The 18219-nt window shown below is 62.5% G+C and overlaps 2 protein-coding genes across 9 annotated transcripts; one reads left to right on the top strand and one right to left on the bottom strand.

Annotated features, from left to right (window-relative positions):
- Positions 1–480: 480 nt before the first annotated feature.
- On the top strand, positions 481–5097 carry SMPD2 (sphingomyelin phosphodiesterase 2). 4 transcript variants are annotated; one of them, XM_074528367.1, is made up of 11 exons: positions 481–596; positions 1726–1828; positions 2239–2335; positions 2412–2488; positions 2753–2846; positions 2936–3025; positions 3348–3430; positions 3626–3758; positions 3830–3934; positions 4011–4167; positions 4363–5097. In XM_074528367.1, exons 2-11 carry the CDS (start codon positions 1779–1781, stop codon positions 4704–4706), a joined length of 1230 nt encoding a protein of 409 aa, XP_074384468.1. In that variant the 5' UTR covers positions 481–596; positions 1726–1778; the 3' UTR covers positions 4707–5097. The 4 variants fall into 4 exon arrangements, with proteins under 4 accessions (XP_074384468.1, XP_074384470.1, XP_074384469.1 ...); XM_074528369.1 differs by having other exon boundaries at positions 548–659; XM_074528368.1 differs by having other exon boundaries at positions 579–596; positions 1680–1828.
- Positions 4871–18125, bottom strand: MICAL1 (microtubule associated monooxygenase, calponin and LIM domain containing 1). 5 transcript variants are annotated; one of them, XM_074528359.1, is made up of 26 exons: positions 16936–17094; positions 13619–13834; positions 13264–13542; positions 12356–12563; positions 12166–12273; positions 11944–12042; positions 11711–11866; positions 11406–11506; positions 10891–11148; positions 10340–10455; positions 10126–10252; positions 9787–9865; positions 9276–9426; positions 9017–9204; positions 8826–8932; positions 8696–8746; positions 8532–8609; positions 8031–8205; positions 7855–7937; positions 7281–7746; positions 7078–7163; positions 6843–6941; positions 6636–6729; positions 6459–6558; positions 6288–6361; positions 4871–6198 (listed from the first exon to the last, which is right to left on the bottom strand). In XM_074528359.1, exons 3-26 carry the CDS (start codon positions 13522–13524, stop codon positions 6068–6070), a joined length of 3396 nt encoding a protein of 1131 aa, XP_074384460.1. In that variant the 5' UTR covers positions 13525–13542; positions 13619–13834; positions 16936–17094; the 3' UTR covers positions 4871–6067. The 5 variants fall into 5 exon arrangements, with proteins under 5 accessions (XP_074384460.1, XP_074384459.1, XP_074384458.1 ...); XM_074528358.1 differs by having other exon boundaries at positions 7281–7937; positions 13619–13720; positions 13754–13834; XM_074528357.1 differs by lacking the exon at positions 16936–17094 and adding an exon at positions 17544–18125 and having other exon boundaries at positions 7281–7937.
- Between the last annotated feature and the right edge of the window lie 94 nt (positions 18126–18219).

Below are 18219 nucleotides of genomic sequence, written 5' to 3'. Positions count from 1 at the left end.
GTTCTGAAGTTCATATTTTATTTCATAGGACTATGAGAGCGGCCATGTCCCATATAACCCCTTGGCTGGGTAACGCTGGGTACCCCAATTCTGGGTACCAGGATGGCACATCCAGCTGTGTTTTGCTCTAGTTGGCATCACTGCGGGGTTTGCTTGGGGAAAGTTGGGTTGGCCATGGCAGAGGATTCCCTGGCGTCAGGAACAATTTTTGTGGGGTCGCAGGGTGACAGAGGGGTTGGTGTGTCCCACCATCCCTCCAAGCGCTGCTCGCGGTGTCGGTACTCACATCCCATCCTACACTCGGGGACACACACGCGTTCCACCACTGCCCGCTTTCTCCATTATCCCTCTCACACCTCGCTATCCCATCCCGCACCCCGCTATCCCCCCGCACGCCCGGCGCGCCCCGTTACACCCATCACATCCCGTTACACCCACCACACCCGCCGGGGGCTCCCTCCGCCCTTCTCGGCCCCATTCACCCCCCCTCGGCCCCGGGCTCCGGCCCCGGTCCCGGTCCTGCCCCTTCCGCCCCGCTCCGCTGCCTGCCGGGACGCGTAGTCCCGCGGCCCCGCGCCGCTCCCGGCCCGCCGCAGGTCCGCTCCCGGTCCGGCTTCCCCCTGCCCCGCCGCTCCCGGCCCCGCCGATCGCTGCTCCAGGTCCCGCTTCCCCCGGCCCCGCTTCCCCCGGGCCCGCTGCTCCCGGTTCCGCTTCCCCCGGTCTCACTCCCCCCGGTCCCGCTTCCCCCGGCCCCGCTGCTCCCGATCCCGCTGCTCCCGGTCCCGACGCTCCCGGTTCCGTTGCTCCCGACCCCGCTGCTCCCGGTCCCTTTCCGCCTGTTGCTCCGCCGCTCCCGGCCCCGCTGCTCCTGCAGTTCCGATCCTCCCTTTGCTCCGCTCCTCCGGTTACCCCCCTGCCGCCCCCGCTCATCCTGCGGCGCCGCTCCTCCTGTTCCGCTCTCCCGTTTTCCCGCTCCCGTCCCCCCTCTCCCCTTTCCTGGCTCTCCTCTCTCCCGTTTCCCCGCTCCCGTTTTCCCGCTCCACCTGTTGCCGCTGTCCCGCTCCCGTCCCTCGGGGATCTGGGGCCGCCCCCGGGCGCTCAGGCTCGGTGGAAGCCGCCAGCGTTAATTAGTGCGGCTCAGGAACGGGATGATCCCGCCGGGGCAGGCAGAGCCTGGCTGCCCGCACCGGCATCCCGCAGCTCCGGGGCTGCTCTTTTTAGCTCCTAAACCGGAAACTGGGACAATCGCACGGGGTCAGGCAGGGGGGAAGCGGAGCTGGGGCTGCTCGGGAGCCGCTGGCTCCGCCGGGGTTGGGGGTCCCGGAAAGGATCCGTGGGTTTCCCGATGGGGAGGCGTGTGACGGTGCCCCATGGCCGTGCCTCGCAGCCCCACTTTGAAACCAGGATAAATGTCCATCCTGGAACACAACTCGCTGAAAGGCAGAGGGGTTGAGCCCTGTAGCCCACCCCTGGCCCACCCAGCCACTGGGTGTAGGGTGACACGGGTGGTTTGGGTACATGGATCCCGGTACGGGGTCACTTTAGGGTTTGGGGTGGTCCTTGTGTGCAGGAAAGGTGAATGGCCTGGAGTACCCCGAGTGCTTTTCCTTCCTTCCTGGCCTTTGCCCCAGCTCAGCCCTTCCGCCTTCCCAGCCTGGCTCCTTGGCTCTGTCCTGCAGCCTGCCCTGGCTCCTGGGGGCTGCCACTCCTACCCACTCCCCGCAGGTGCCCCCTGTGCCTGGCACTGCCCACTGACCCCCACAGACCCCTGACAAGCCATGGAGGGAGAGCCCACCCTGCGCCTCCGGATCTTCAACCTCAACTGCTGGTGAGTCCCGACTTTGCCAGGCTGTGTGGGGGGAGATGGGGAGGGGTCCCACCTTGGGGTCACCTTCGTGTCCCCTTCATTTTGGGCTCACACCACACTCCCAGCCCCAGAGGATCATGAGGTGCTTGGCTGGGTATTGCCTCCTGTCCCTTCTGTGCTTGTTAGCCCCAGAAAAACCCCACATTTGCACCCCAAGCAAGGATGAGCTGCCTCAATCCTGCAGGCAGGAGAAGCTGTCCCCAAACAGCCTCCCTACATCTTGTCCCCATGTCCTTCCATCCTTCCCATGTGCATTCTGCTTCTGCTGGCACTGCAGCCCTGTTTCTCTCCCTCATTTTGGGTCACAATGGTCCCCAAGAGCCCCCTGGCCCTGTCCCCAGCAGGCTTTGACTGTCACCCCTCTGTGGCAGGGCCATCCGCTACCTGAGCAAGCGGCGGCAGCAGCGCGTGCGGCTCATCGGGGACACGCTGCGCCAGGAGGGCTTCGACCTGGTGCTGCTGCAGGAGGTGAGGGCAGTTTGTGTCCCCTTCCCAGCCTGGGAGGTGGCCATGGCTGTTCTCAGCCCGTCCCTCTGTCCTCCAGGTGTGGAGCGAGCAGGACTACAGTGAGCTGAAGGCAAAACTAGCGGGCTCTTATCCCTTCTCCCATTACTTCCGCAGGTGAGAAGGGCAAGCTCAGGCTGGGGGGCAGTGCCAGGGCTGTGCCAAGGCTGTGCCATGTCCTCGGGGTTTGCCACTTGCAGAGACCACTGCAGGTCCTTTATGTCACCTCTGTCACTGTGACAGACCCCATGCCTGGGCAGGGGGGTGCTCACAGGAGCACACATGGATCCAGGCACCCAGGGAGTCCTCCTGGCCCAGGGTTAGGGCGAGGCAGAGGTTTTGGGAGCCACATCTCCTCACTGTGCTTTCTCCCTCCCACAGCGGGGTGATCGGCAGCGGCCTCTGCGTCTTCTCCAGGTTCCCCATCCTGGACACGCTCCTCTACCAGTACTCACTGAATGGGTACCCCTACATGGTAGGTGGGCTTGGGGGGCATGTGGCACCATGGTGTCCATCCCCACAGAGCCTCAGTAGCCCTGACCTGTTCCTCCTCCCCTTGGGCAGCTCCAGCATGGGGACTGGTTCTGCGGCAAGTCTGTCGGTCTCGTTGTTATGAAGATCTCAGGGATCATCTTCAATGTCTACGTCACCCATGTGAGCAGTCCAGGGAGGAATCCAGCATGGGGGGAACAGTGGGGAGGAGGACAATGAGTGGCCATACCCCTGTTTTACTGTTCCCCTGCTTTAACCCTGCTCTCCACCCTCTGCCCTGTTATATGCACTGATTTAATAAAATATTGCTCAGGGCGGAGGGCAAGGTCCCATAACCTGGATTTGCACTGAGGTGAGCTCCAGGCTCTCCCCATGGCAGTGACATAAAGACAGAGGTGTTGGCAGGGGCTGTTTGGAGGGGCTGGGTGGGTTTGCAGAGAGCAGGGCAGGAGTCAGAGCCCCTTTGCTTTCCCTCTCTGTCCAGCTGCATGCCGAGTACTGCCGGGACAAGGACGCCTACCTGCCCCACCGCCTGGTGCAGGCCTGGGAGCTGGCTCAGTTCATCAGGTGAGCAGCTGTGGGGTGTCCCCTGCAGGCCCCCAGGACACGTGTGGTCACCCCTCTCCCTGGGGCTTGCACTGCAGAGAGCTCCCATTGCACCAGTGCCAGTCAGGAATAAGGTGGAGGAGCACTGGGCAGGTCCCAGTCACTCCAGTGGGGGCCAGGCAGGGCAGGGAAGGACAGCCACCCCTGTCCCCACAGACACACCTCAAAGGCAGCAGATGTGGTGCTGCTGGGAGGGGACCTGAACATGCACCCTGAAGATGTGGGCATCCGGCTGCTGCGTGGCTGGACGGGGCTGCAGGACGCCTTTGCTGAGGCCATGCGCTTTGAGGTGAGCTCAGGGGCTCAGAGGGGTCCCAGGGCATACCAAGAGCCCCCAACTCACCCAGGCTTCTATCTCAGGGCTGTAAGAACGGCTGCACCCTTGTCCCTGACAACTGCTTCACTGACAAGTCAGAGCTGCTGCCCTTCCCGCTGGGCATCCGCATTGACTACATTCTCTACAAGGTAACAGGGGTGTCTGCCCACCAGCTGGGAGTGCTGGGGGGAGGCACTGCTGTGACCCCCTTGTCCCCTCACCCAGGCCATCTCCAGCTTCACGGTCAAGTGTGAAGAGCTGAAGACCACGACGGGGCGAGCCCCAGGCACGGACATCCCCTTCTCAGACCATGAAGCTGTGATGGCAACACTGCACATCCAGAGGCAGGGCCAGCCTGCAGGTGCCACCCTTGGCACACCTGGTGAGTCGGGGGGGTGCTGCCAGCATCCACTCTGTGCCGGGGGGCTGGTGGATGGACTGGTGGGGTTGGACGGAGCTCTTTGGGGATGTTGCCCCTTGTGGAGAGCTGCAGAGCAGTGGGGATGGGGAGAAGGATATGGGGAGGGTCTAGGGCTGGTATATGAAGTCCCACCTGCTGATGGCCCTGTCCCCACAGACCCAGCCCTGGCAGATGTGGTGGCAGAGGCGCGGGCAGAGGTGGGCGCGGGGCTGCAGGCGGCGCGGCAGCAGCGCTACTCCTCGGGCAGGATGGCCGTGCTGGCCCTGCTGCTGCTGCTGCTCCAGGCCGCAGCTGCCCTGGCCACTCTGGCCGGGCTGGGCGCAGAGCAGCCCTTCCCCAAGCTCTCCTTCTGCCTGCTGGCCTTCCTCGCCCTCGGCGTCCTCGTCCTCGCCACCGGTCTCCACCTGTTTCACACCATGGAGGTGAAGATGCTGCACGGCACCGAGGACCAGATGTGGATGATGCTGAGGGCCCTGCAGGAGCGTCCCAGTGAGGGCTGAGCTGGGGCTCTGGGTGTCCCACAGTGTCCCCTTGGCCACACCACGTCCCCTTTTTCATCCTTGTTTTTAGCTGACTTCAGGTCTTAGGCCAGCAGCACTGCAGCCAATGCAGTAGTGCAGGTTTGGCACCTGCCTCTGGGGGAAATTAAGGTTTTTGGGGTGGATTTATTGCATTGACCCCTGTGAGAACCACAATGGAGGCAGATTTTTATTGCTGTCTTTTTAAATACACTATTTTGTACACAGAGGGACCCACTGGCCTGGCTGGAAGGCTTGAGGCACTGAGGCTCCCCTTGCCTGGGGCAGCCTCAAAGTTTACACTGGTGGCTGTTCTGGCAACCAGTCCTAACTGATGGAAAATAAAGGCAATATTTTAACTTTTGGCACCTGATCGGGGGGCTTTATTTGAAGGGAAGGGGTTTGCAGCAGGATTTTAGGGCTGGTACAAGCACAGGGAGGGCTGGAGGAGGTGCTGAGGGAAGTGGCAAGATGAGGGCTGAGCACAGGGTGAGGGCTAAGAGAGGAACCTGAGACTCCCATTCCAACACATCTGGGCTGCCATGAGCACCATTTGGCCTCAAAGGCAACAGCCAGGGACTGCAGGGTCATCTGAGGTCTGTGCAAAGGCCAGTATGGCACTGCCAGGCAGAAGAAACCCCAAAGGGGCAAGGAGGGCACCGCCACTGGTGTCCCTTGTCCTCGGTGTTAGTGTTGGCCCCGAGCACAATTCCCATAGGAATTCCAGCACAAAAAGCCCTTCCCTGGCCCAAGGGGCTCATGGTAGAGTTCTGACCTTGGTTTCCTGCAGCAGCTGGGGACAGCATGGACGTGGCATCCAAAAGCAGTGGTGCAGAGCAGCCCAGTCTGTCTGTCACTGGTCCCAGTTTGTACAGGCAGATGTCCCTTGAGATGGACAGTCCAGACTGGGATGGATGCCCTCAGCTGGGAAGGATGTCCCAGGGTGGCTTTGAGGGACCATTCCTGAAGGTGCACATATGGCATCTGTCTCTGGTGGCCAGTCACCTCCTTGCTGCTGGGAGCCACCACAGCCCCCTTTTGCAGTCCCCTGAGAGTTTTCCAGCCAGCACAAGGCAAAGGCACTCCAGCCATGCACAGGAACACCCTCTCAGCACCCCGGGGCTGAGTGCTGCTCGGTGTCTCCTCACATGGGCATCCTCCAGCGGCTCTGGTCCCTCCGTGACAGACTTTGGCAAGCAGGGAGCTGGATTTGCTGTGGCAGCTGCTGGCACCTGGGGCATCGCCACCTCCAGAGGTAGCTCAGGGTGGTGCCCAGCCCAGGACTCACTCACTCACACTCTACTGGTGCCCAGGGAGCACTGGTGGTCCCGGGGCCGTGCGGGTCAAGCGCGGAGCTCACTGAGCCGCTTCTCCTCCTGCAGCTGGATGAGGATGTTCCGCTTGTTCACCACCTCCACCAGCTGCTTCAGGATCTCCTGCTCAGCCTTCTCATCCTCAGGCGTCTTCAGGGCATCTGTGGGTGCAGGGGGCCGGAGTAGAGCTGGGAAGGCCACAAGCCCTGACCTGCTCCCTGCACCGTGCAAAAGGAGTGATGGCACTCACCCTCCTTGTTCATGTAGCTCCGGAGCTTCTCGTCGAGCTGGCACTGCTGCTCCTCCAGCTTCAACTCCTGCACCCTGTGGGGAGGAAGAGGGTGTGCTGGGCACTGAATTTGCAGGGGATTGGGGTGAGCTGAGCCCCCACACCCGCCAGGGAGCATCCCCCAAGCCTCACGCGATCATGAGGTCTGACTCCTCGCTCATCAGGTTGTTCTTCTTCTGCACCAGGTACAGCAGCTGGTTTGTCCACTGTGTGTGCTGGTCAGCCAGGCTGTCTGCAGGACAGGGGATGGTCAGCAGGGTGCAGACCCCCCCCTGCAGGGTCACAGTGCTCTGCCCACCCTGGCTTTACCATTCTCATCCCGGAGCAGCTTCTCCAGCTTGGTGCCCTGCTGCTCCAGCTCCCGGAACGTCACCTCGATCTCCTCCAGCCGCCTCTGGATGGCCTGTGAGGGAAGGGCAGCACTCCCCTGCAGGCCAGCACCTGCCAGCAGCAGCAGGACACAGGGGACAGGGTGCAGTGCCACGCTGGGGACGTGGCTGTCCCCTCTGGGGTTACCTGGGCTCTGCAGAACCTCTTCATCTGGGACTCCCTGGTCCGGCGGGCCAAGGTGCGCTTCCAGGTGGGGAATTTCTCCTCTTCCCGGGGGTCTGGGTACTGTGAAAGGACGGTGGCACGGGCAGGGGGGTCAGTCCCTGCAGCAGGCACCTCCTGCCTGGGCAGCCACAGCTGAGCCAGCCTTCTGTGAGAGGAGCAAGAGCCCCAGCTACCATCACCTGGGGAAAATCCTCACCAAGTCTTTCACAATGCCAAGGCCTTTGTCCTCCTCCTCTTTCTCCTCCTCTTCCTCCCCCTCCTCGCTGTCACTGTCCTCCAAATCTGCCCGAGAAAAAGCTGTTTCAGGCTGGTTCCTCATGAGCAAGACGTGGGATACAGCAGGGTCCTGCAGGGACTGAGAGCTCTGCTCACCTGGAGACTCCAGTTTGTACCACCTACCTTTCTCCATGTCAATTTTCTCCTCCTCCTCCTCCTCCTCCTTCCAGGCGCCTTGTCCCTGCCGCAGGGCAGGGAGGGCCTCGGGTGCTGCTGGGAGCCTCAGACGGGCTGGCTTCAGTGGAGGCTCGGGCTCAGCTTCACTGGTGAGGTTCAGCGTGGACAGACTGAGCTTCTCCAGCGGTGTGAGGGTGATCTTCCTCCTGCCCCCACTCTCCTCACCCTCCTCTTTTGCTCCTTGGGGCTCCGCTCTGGGAACCTCCTCTTCCCTCACATCCTCCCCAGGCTGTGCCAGCAGCTCCTGCTCCTCCTCCGTGTCACCAGCATCTGCAGTGTCCTCAGCGTCCCCAGGCTCTTCCCCTGCCTGTGGGGCTGCTGGAGTGGGCTGCAGAGGGCTGGGTGCCCTCTCCATGGGGGACACACACGACGTTCCAGCATCAGAGGGCGCGTGGGCAGCAGCATCAGCATCCTGCAGCAGAGCCAGAGCAAGGGGCGATGCAGCCCAGGGCCACACCCAGCCACCCCCCTCAACATTCTGCCTTTCCCCCAGCACCTCCAGGGATTCAGGGTGATTTACCCCATCGGGCAGCGCCGAAGCCTCATCCCGGGGCAGGTCCATGCTGGCTGGATGGGGGTAGTGCAGCGAGCAGTAAAAGTTACCTGGGAGGGAGGGGGTGAGGGGTGAACTCATGACAACCTGCGAGGTGGAGAAGCCGCTCCCCAAGCATCCCCCGTCCCCAGGAGCTGCCTCACCGTCCTCCTCGTCGAAGGCGTAGTCGCCCAGGCGCAGCGTGGCCCCGCAGCGCCGGCACTGGAAGCAGCCGCGGTGGAAGAAGCGTCCCTCGGCGCTGGCTCGCTCCACGATGTACACACGGCGCCCGCAGAAGTAGCAGGCGTCGCTGTTCTCCCCTGTCCTGTCCCTCGGCGGCTGCGGGGGCACAGCACAGGCGGGGCTGGCACCGGGGGCCTGGCACCCACCGTGCCCCGTGGCCGTGCCAGCAGCCATGGGGGCGCAGGGCAGGGCTGTGCCCCTCTATCAGCGCCGGCTGCTGGGATGGCTGAGGGAGCGGCAAGCCTCGGCTCTGGAAAACCAGTTGGGTCAGGAAAGAGGCAGGGAGGAGCTGGGAACCTGTGGGCGTTTGCTTGTGCAGCTCTGTGCCAGCCCTTGGCTCGGCTCTGCCAGCCACCGGTGCCCTCCCGGTGCCCCCCTGCCCTGAGCTGGAGCCTCCATCCCAAGGGGACACAAGGACCAACCTGCCCTGGCTCCATGCCGGTGGCGTGTGGCAGCTCGTGGGCACTGTCCGGAGTGTCTCCATCCAGCCCCGTGTCCAGCTACAAGTGACCCAAGGGCAGGGTCAGCCCCCCACTGTCCCCCCAGGCCAGCTGCACCCAGCAGAGCCCCCCTGGGGCAGCCCCACCTCAGCGTCCCTGCGGCTCCTCTTGGCCTCGCTGTCCTTCTGGGCACCGTCCTGCAAACCCACAGGGGTGGTTGGGGTGGGGATGTGGTGGGTTTGGTGTGCCAGCAGGGTCTGGGTGGGGGTCCCTCACCTGGCTACGTTTGTGTGCCAGGTTCCGGCTCTTCTGCAGCTTGCTGAGGAAGAGGATGGCCCCTCGTGTGCCAGGGGGAGACAGTGGCTTCTTGCTGACCTCCGCCTCTGCACAGGACATGGCCATTTTTGTGGGACCCAGCCAGCCCCAGTGCAGCTCAAAATGAGAAAAATCCCCCCAAAATTTCGCACCTGGAGAGGTCCCAAAAATTTGGTAGAAGTGGCTGAGGTAGGTGATGAGGTCCAGGCAGTCAGGCTCTGTCAGGGTGGCCATCTCAGCACTGGAGAGGACAGGCTGGATGCCCAGCTCCTGCTCTGCTACGTCCAGCAACATCTGGTGGGTCTGAATGGCATCCTGGGGGTCCACGGAGTCAAAGTCCCTGTGGGGAGACATGGCTGCATCAGGGTGGGCCCTGCAGGGTGGAGGGTTCTGGGGGCTCCGGGCACTCACACCAGGTCGGGGCGGAAGCGGTGGATGAGGGCACAGAGGGCCAAGCCACTGGTCCAGGAGGTGCTGAAGTTGGTCACAGCCACGCCGCGGTATCCAGCCGTGCTGGCCTGGCACCAGCTCAGCAGCTCTTCACACACAGCTCCAGGGGCCACTGGGGAGGCACAGACAGGGGACAACCCCCAGTCCACCTCCTGCCTTAGACTCCCTGCTTTAAGGGGAAAGGGATACCATGGGAGCAACCTGAGACATCCCCTGTCCCCCCACAAGTCTCAATAACTATGTTGGGAAAGCATCTGTCAATATTTCGTCATCTGGGCAGCCTGGAGGGGCACAGCCTCCTTCCCACAAGGCAGCAGGGTCCCCACATGGGCCACAAGCAGAGGGGATAGAACTCATTGGTGTCACCAGGACAGGCCAGGGAGCAAGAAACAAGGATGTGGAGGAAAATCAGGGCAGTGGCCACGTGGGCATGGGCTGCTGGGAGGGATGGGGCAGGAGTGGTTGCTCCTACCGGTGCTGAGCCGGGCGTCGCTCTTCCTCTTCCCATGGTGGTCCACCTCCACCATGCCCACCAGGTAGAGGTCCCTGACCTGCCAATGGGGACATGTGGTGGGTCACAACCTGTACAATTGTACAGAGCCAATGACACCACGCAGGGAGGTGGGACACCTGGACATCCCCCCCAAACCCTCCAGAACCCTCCACCTTCCATAATGCATTCAATGCCCTGTGGGCTAATAGCTTCAGTCTCACACCCTTTGGGGACAGGGCACTGGGTAAATTAGTGCCACCCTGACAGCCAGGGAGGCTGGGCTGGCTGGCTGTCCCATGGCAGGACCTGGCCAGGTACCTGGCTGGCTTTGATGGCCTGCAGGTTGATGTTGGGGTAGCGCGTGGCCGGGTCGATGCTGTACTGGCTGACGTTCTTGTGGGTGTTGTCTGGGGATGTCTGCGAGAGGCGCTGGTAGATGCTCTCCCTGGGTGCAGGGGACAGGGCTGGCGTCACTGCTGCCACCCTGCCGCGCTCCAGAGCCAGCCCAGAGGGATGGGGACACTACACTCACCTCTCAGCCAGCACCTCCAGAGGAGGTGTCCCCGCCGCCCAGCGCCGCACCATCCACGCCGCGTCGAAGGCGGCGAGGAAACCCCTGGCCACGCCAGTGCCCAGCGGCCAGAAGGGCTGCAAAAGGAAAAGCAGAGCTGGAACATGGAATAACTCCATGGAACTGGAGTTGCATGGCTGGTCTGGGCAGCTGGGAGGAGCTGGGAGCTGCCAGGCTTGGCCAGGGATGAAAGAGGGAGCGGCGGCAGGACGCGCACGGACAGGAGAGGTGGCCGTCACCATCTGCTCCCCAGCCAGCACAGCTCCATTGGGGAGGGACTGGGCTGCTCCTCCAGCCTGAACGAACCCCAAATCTCCTCTGGGGATGGAGAAGGGGATAACCTCCCCAAAACATGGCACTACTGCTGGGAGTCTGCCCAAGGATGGAGTGCACTGGGCAGCTGGGATGAGAAGCACTTAGGGAGGGGAAATACATTGCAAACAATGCAAGGAGAGAGAAACGCAGGGAGAGGGAAATGGGGGAGTGAGGGGGGCTGCAGGGGAGGCTCTCACCTCCACCAGGCAGTCGCCCACCAGCCCCAGGAGCACTCGGCTCCCGTTGTGCTCCCGCACCAGCGCCGCGTTCTCCGAGCGCGTCATGCATGTGAAGTCAAACATGTCAACGTCCGGCAGGTCCCGGTGGTTGAGGGCAAACTCCAGTTCGGGCAGGCAGTAGTTGGTGGAGAAGTTGGCAGCTTCTTTGGCATAGCTAAGGAGGGCATCCCTGTTCACGTTGTCTGGGGCCAGGAGGCTCTCGATGTCCGCTTTGTCCTGCGGGGATGGGGTGAAGCTGAGTGGGATGAGGGAGGTGATGTTGGTCCCTCAGCCTGCGAGCACCCAGCTCCAGGCTGCAGCTGTGCCACTGTGCTCTCAGTATCCTGGAAGGATTTTTCCTGTGGCACAGGCAACAGCTGCTGCAGCCCCTACCACTCCAGAGGTGTGCAGTAAAACCAGCATCCACAATTTGCATCCCACTTTCAAGCTGCCCGGTGCTGTGGGATCCCAGGGCCACATCCTGCCCTCCTCACCTGAAGGATGACCCCCTTCGTGAGCAGGCTTTGCTTCTTGGCCGTCATGACGAAATAGTGAGTGTCATCCTTGTAGTACACGATGTTCTCCAGGTCGATGCCTGGTGATAGGGAAGGGGCTGAGCCAGGGCCATGGGGTGTCCCAGCACTGGCTCAGACACCAAATGTCCCCTGCAATGGGGTACCACGTGGGGCCACGCACCCCATTACTGGGGACATCCTGGGGCTGAGCCTCCAGCTCCCTCAGGAGGGGCAGGAGCCCCCAACACCCCACATATGGAGGTTGGGACCATGGGACCACTGACCCGTTTTGTTGTAGAGGTTCTGGAAGAACTTCTGGTTGTAGATTCGGGCCACGCCGCTGATCTCAGCCACCTCCACCTCGGCCCGGCTGTGGCGGTTGATGAAGTTGGTGGTGATGCCAATGGCCAACTTCCCACGCGTCTCCTTCCTCTTGAACCCTGCAGGAGGGCAGAGGTGTGAGCCCCCACTCAGCCCCCCACATTGCTCCCGGGGCTGCAGGGACACCCGTGGTCACCTTCAGGGACAAATTTGCCACCGCCAGCTGAGATGAGGACGTCGAACTCGTAGTGGCTGAGGGGAGAGGAGCTGGGCTGCAGCACGGCCTGCCAGCCACCTGCAGGGAGAGAGGTGGTCATCAGCGTCCACAGACAAAGGGCTGCATCTCATTCACCCCAAAAAGGCACAGCAGGGCGATTGGGGGGCTCAGAGTGGCCACCCACCCTGCAGAGTCACATACCTGCCTTTCCCTTGGGGGGAACAAGGTCCTCAAACCTCACATTGATGTGCACCTCCACCCCCAGCAGCAAAGCCACCTTCAGCAGGATCAGCTGCAGCTGCCGGATACCTGGGAGGGGAGGGAGACCCTCAGGGCTGCACCCCTGACTACTGGGACCCCCCACATGCAGCCTGGTGCCCCCCACACTCACTGATGTGGTCTAGAGTGCCCGTGCAGAAGCGCCCGTAGAACTTCTTGGCGCCGAGCGCGCGCAGGTCGTGGATGGTGAAGGGCCAGAGGTGCAGGACGTTGTTGCGGGAGAAGGAGTCGCGCTTCTCCAGCAGCACCACGCGGGCTCCCAGCAGAGCCAGCTCGATGGCTGCCCGCAGCCCGCAGGGGCCAGCGCCCACCACCAGGCACTGCAGGGCACGGCACGGGCAGTGAGGGGTGGGCAGCACAAAATAGGGTGTGGGTGAACCCCCAAAACAGGGTTTGGGTGAACCCTGGCATGGCCAGTGAAGGAGTGGGCAGCCCCAAAACAGGGTTTGGGTGACCCAAAGGCAGCACCTCCCCACCTGCTGGGTCAGGATCTGGCCCTCCTCAGGATTCCCCTGATTGTCCCTGCAAAGTGGGGTGCCCCCCACCCCCTGGACCTTGCCTTCACCCAGGGCAATGGCAGCAATTAAAGCATGAGGTGAGATAAGGTGCAGCTCTGTGCAGCCCTGATGGGGTTTGGTCTGCTGAGAGCTTCTGCACAGGGCTGGGACAATGGGGCACAGCAATGAGCCATCATCTGTGGGACAGGGAACAGTTATCCCCTACTTGGGATGCTCCTATCTCCCAGAAAGGCCTTGTCAGCTCCCTCAGCCCTGCCATGGGATGTCCCCAGTGAGAGCAGCTGGGAGGCGGAAGCACGCTGCTGGCTGGGTGGCACTGAGGTGGCACCGTGCCATGGGGAGCTGGCAGTGCTAATTAACATCCTGCCCCATTAAACTCCATCAACCTCCCGCCTGGCACATCCTGCATCCTCCTGGGATGAGAGCCAGAGTGTCCCAGGGGATGTTCTCACCCCAGACAAGGACAGAGAGACCCAAACCTCCCATCCCACACCCCGCTTACCTTGGTGCCAGCACAGGCTGTGCCCTGGTCGTAGTCCTTGTGCCCAGCTTTCTTATCCAGCTTGCTCCACAGGGCCTTGGCATTCCAGTAGTTGAGGGCAGCCTTGAGGCCGTGGTAGAGCTGCAGCCCCGTGCCCTGCACGCCCAGCTGCTGGCACAGCTCCAGGAAGGAGCCCAGCACCTCCTGGCACTGCCCGGCTCTCAGGAACCTCTCAAAGATGGCATGGGCAGGGTTGCCCGGCTCCTCGGCTGGCACACTCATCCCGTGTCACCCAGAGGCCTGGCAGAGGGACAGCAGAGGTCAGCAGGGAGGGGACCCTCCTGCATCCCCACCCCAAACACATCCCATGCCACACCTGGTGTCTCAGTGCCAGGATTGCCAGCTGCAGGTGCTGTTGGGTGGTGATGGCACTGTCAAAACTGGCACTTGGTGATGGAACTGTCCCCGGATGCTGCACCTAGAGAGCCACGGTGTCACCTTGTCACCGCACCCAGAGTGCCACGGTGGCCTCAGGGCAGGGGACGGGGCAGGCAGGGGCTGCAGTGAGCGGCTTCCTCCATGCAGCGGATACCTGCAAGAGCCAAGAGCAGAGGGAGCTGTTTTGGAGCAAAGATACCACTTCCTTCCTCCACAGCCCTGCCTTCACTCCGGGGGGACGGGAGGGAGCTCCTGGCTTCAGGAATCAGCCCCACAGCTGCTGCAGAAAGCAGCAGGAGCAGCCCTGGGGCTGGGGCTGGAATGGGGTGACCTTTTTCCCCACCTCCCCTTCCACCACTCCTGGAGAGGGTGGGAGCAGATTAGCACAGAGGAAGCACCGGTGAGAAAATCAAATAAAAGTCAAATCACCCTACAAGCAGCCCCATCATGCCACAGAAGCTGTGGGAGGAGGGATGCGGCACATTCCCTCCCAAAACCCCCTGGCATCTCCCAGGGTACCTGTTCTTGCATCTCTCTCCCACTCCCAGCACTGCCCTGATCACCATCCTCAGCCCTCTGTCTTGCCAGCCCGAACACCAAAAACAAAATTTTGCCTTTTCCAGCCACTGTGGCCAAGCCCAGGGCTGTGAAGGTTCCCCCAGCCCAGCACACACACGGTGCTGCCAAGGAGGATGTGCAGGAAAAGCTCGGCAAGAGGCAGAGCTCCACCTTTGACCCGCAGCTCTTTGCCCTCTCGCCCTGAGCGCCATCCTGGGCACGTGGCAGCGCCCGGGGCCACTCTGCAGTGGGCAAGGATGTCATGAATAAATCAGGCAGCCCGCAGGAGGAAAGAGTTACTTAAGAACTTAAATTTTGTCCGGAAAGGCCGAATTCTAGCTGGATTTCTGGTTCAGCCTCACTCCGGGCTTTCCCGACACCAGAACGTGCCTTGCAAAGCAGTTCTGCAGGTCACCTTCCCTCCATTCCCTTCTGCAGGTCACCTTCCCCTCCAGCATCGCGCTCAGGAAATCCGGGCACGTTAACCCCTTCCTTCCTGGGCAGACAGGAAGGCACCCGGCGGGGGCTGGCACACAGCAGAGTGGCAGGGACAGGGGACACGGCCTGTGCATTCCTGACAAGCCTGAGGACAGATTTCTGCTCTTCCCCTGGGTGCTGCTAGTGAGACAGGATGAGCCTGGGGAAACTGAGGCAGCGCTGAGAAATTCCCCAGAGAGTTTGCAGTGCTCTCACCCATCCTGTGCTACTGCAGCAGTGCCCTGTGCAGATGGGTTGTCCTCCAGCAGCTCCAGTCCCTGCACTGGCACCTGCCAAGGTCACCACACATCAACCCCAGGGAGCATCTCCAGCAGCCCCTGGCTCTGGGAAAAGCCCATCCCGGCCTTGATTCCCCCTGGCCACAGTGCCAGGGGCACTTGGTGCCTGGGAAAGCTCTCCAGCCCCTACGCCTTGGCAGGCAGGCTCAGGGGAGGCAGAACAACAAGCCTTGTGTTACACGGTTTCCTACAGAAAGGATTATCCTGCCAGCGCTCTGGCGCGCTCAAACCCCCTCCACAACTGCAGGCAAGGTCAGAAACTCCTAGGAAAGCTCAGTTCCTGCGGGCTGGATACAAAACCCCAGCTTTGAGCCCACAAAGGCTGGCGGCAGGGGAGGAGGGCACAGCCTGTGCTCTGCTCCTGCCATCAAAGCCTCTTGCATTTCTTCCCTTCACGCTGTTCCTGCAAGCAGGGGGAGGAGGGGGGGCTGCAGCCAGCCCTGACTCATCTCATGTCAGCTGTGGTTGGCTGCAGAAGTGTCTGTGGGGAATTCACCCGGGTCTGGACATGGGGAGCACCCCTGGAGCAGGGACCCCCATCCCACCCTGCGGGTCAGGGTCTCCCTCTGGCCCCTGCCAGGAGCAGCAGCCCCTTGGGACAGGGTGGGGAAAGTGCTTGGGAGCTCACGTGGCTGCCAGGCACATGGAAATACATTGGGAAAGGACACAGCTCCAGAGCTGATGGAAGCTGGGAGGATTTTCAGCAGATTGCCTCGATGCTGCTGCTGCTGTGCTGGCTCCCAGTGTGGATGGGCTGTCCTGGGTTTGGGATCCAGGTCCCAGCATGGATGGGCTGTCCCAAGTTTGGGATCCAGCTCCCAGCACAGATGGGCTGTCCTGGATTTGGGACCCAAACCTCCTGAGCTGGGCTGGACCCCAGGAGAGCCCCTCCAGTGAAAAGCCAGGGGCAGGATGGAGGTTTCTTGTGACCACCCCACAGCTTGCCAAAGCCCTTGCTTTTAACTACCAGCTGAGCTGGGAGGGTGTCAGGAAGGGGTGAAGGCACTGGGAGCTCTTACAAACATTATTGTGCTAAGGAGAAATATCCCAGGTGTGGGACTGGGCAGGGAGACCACCCCTGCCTTGATTTGGGTGGTTTTAATCCTCGGAGGGAGGGAAAAAAATCCCTGCCAGCTCCTGTGGTGTGAGGCAGGGCTGTGGGTGCATGAGCACACCCTAACCCTAACCCTCTGCAAGGCCCCAGCATGGAGATGTGGGGAGAAGGGCTGAGGAGAGGGGACAAACCTGCACTAAGTTTTGCCAGGGATCCACACACCACAGCCTGGGCACAGACAACACTTGGGGAGAAGCAAACTTGCCCCCCTATTTGTGCTGCTCAGCCTGTTCCCCTGCCCAGCATCAGCCCACGGAAGGACCTGCCTCTTGCAGCTGAATTTTGGTAAAAAGAGGAAGTCTGGACACGGCCAGGTTTCACACCCCACACATCATTTTCCTCTTCGTACTTCTCCTCTACCCCAAAGCACATCTGCGGCAGAGACATCTCCGTGATGATGCACGGAGCATCCCTCCTGGATCTTAGCAAAGCTCTTCCCCACCCTTCTCATCACCGGAGGAGGAGGAGGAGGAGCAGGCGCTGCTCTCTTTCCCCTTTGTCCCGAGGGCAGCGCAGGTCAGGGGCTGGAGGGAAACAGCAGCGGGGATGCGGGGAGAAGGCACCGGAGAAAAAGCGCTACCGTGCCCCGGAGCGTCCCGGGGACGAGCAGGACACGAGTTCGGGGTCTGAGCCCTGCCCAGCACGGCAGAATCGCCGCTCGGTGTTGTCAGCCCCGTTTTGTCAGCGATGCTCGCAGCGGGGAGCGGCACCGGGGATGCCGGCACCGAGCGGGGGCACACGGGGAGCAGCAGAGCCCCGACCTCCCCACGCCCAGGGATGCTCTGCCCATCCTCACCCTCCACTCACCTCCACGGGGGGAAACTGAGGCACGGCCCGGGCGTGGGGAGGGACCGGAGCTGGGCGCAGCCGGGCGATAGCGAGCAGGAAACCAGCTCTCCGTCTGCCAGCAGCAGCTGCCGGCCGGCCCGGCCCTCCTCCCTCTCCTTTGCCCTCCCCTCCTCGGCCTTCCCCTCCCCTCGGCCGCCCGCCCGACCCTCCCCCGCGGCCGGGGGCACCGGGCCGGGCGGTGCCGGGGAGGGGCGGCCCGGGCCCCTCTTTGTGCCGCTGCAGGATTGGCACCGGGAGGTTCGGGGCAGCGGGACGGGCGGCACAGCGCAACCCCAGCTGGGTTTTTTTTGTATTTTACGGTGAGAAAGCAGACTTTTCGCCAAGCAAGCAAAAAGCAAGCCCTCCGGTGATGAAGGCAAACCCCTTCACTCCCTTCCCACTGTGCTGCTGTGCTGCTGCCCCGGCTAGGAGGGTGCTGGGGACACCGGGGGGCGCTGGGGACACCGGAGGATCGGGGCGGGGTTGGGGGGACCCACCCAGTGCCAGCTCCGGACCCCCACAGCTCGCATGGAAACTTCTGGGGTTGCGTTTCCCGAGTGGGAATGGCCCCAGAGGAGTGAAGGTACCTTGGGCAGCCCCCGGGGTGACCGATGTCGCTGCTGGCCGGCGCTTTTTGGGGTGTCTGTTGTCCTCGGGGCGCTGCCGGACACTTGCGGGGTGCCGGGCCGGGTGTCACGGCCAGGGGGGCTGTGACGCACGGGGACAGCTCGCCACGAGGCTGTGCCGGTGACTCAGGGACACGGGGACAGGGGCGTGGGTCACATCGGTCACCCTGAGTCACCCACAGCCAGCAGGGTGAGCACCTCCATCCGTGCTCTCCGAGCCCTTCCTGGGGATCCCGGAGCTGAACCCCCACCATGGAGCTCGGCCGGGCTGGGCTGGTCCCCGCAAAGCCGCTGGGTCCGGGGGCAGTGGAACCCACCCGTGCGAGGCTGGGGCGGACACGGAAACGCGGCGTGTGTGTCGGAAAGAGCTCCCTCTGTTTGTGAGCCCTTGTGGTGCCGCTGATCGCTGATCTGCGCCTTCCAGCCCAGCAGAAAAGGAGCAATAATGTGAATTACAGCCGGGGCTGAGGGCGTGTGGTGGCGCTGAGGGACACGGCTGTAAAGCAAACCGGGCTGTCCCCAGCGCAGGGGATGTGTGGGAGCACATCTGCACCCCTTGGTGTGCTGAGAACAGGCAACTCACGGCATCAGTGAGAGCTGCTGCAGCCCCCTGAGCCCTTCGTGGTGATATGGAGGT

Source organism: Zonotrichia albicollis, chromosome 28, assembly GCF_047830755.1.
Source record: "Zonotrichia albicollis isolate bZonAlb1 chromosome 28, bZonAlb1.hap1, whole genome shotgun sequence".
Taxonomy (NCBI): Eukaryota; Metazoa; Chordata; class Aves; order Passeriformes; family Passerellidae; genus Zonotrichia; species Zonotrichia albicollis.
This window is presented reverse-complemented; position numbering and strand designations above follow the sequence as displayed.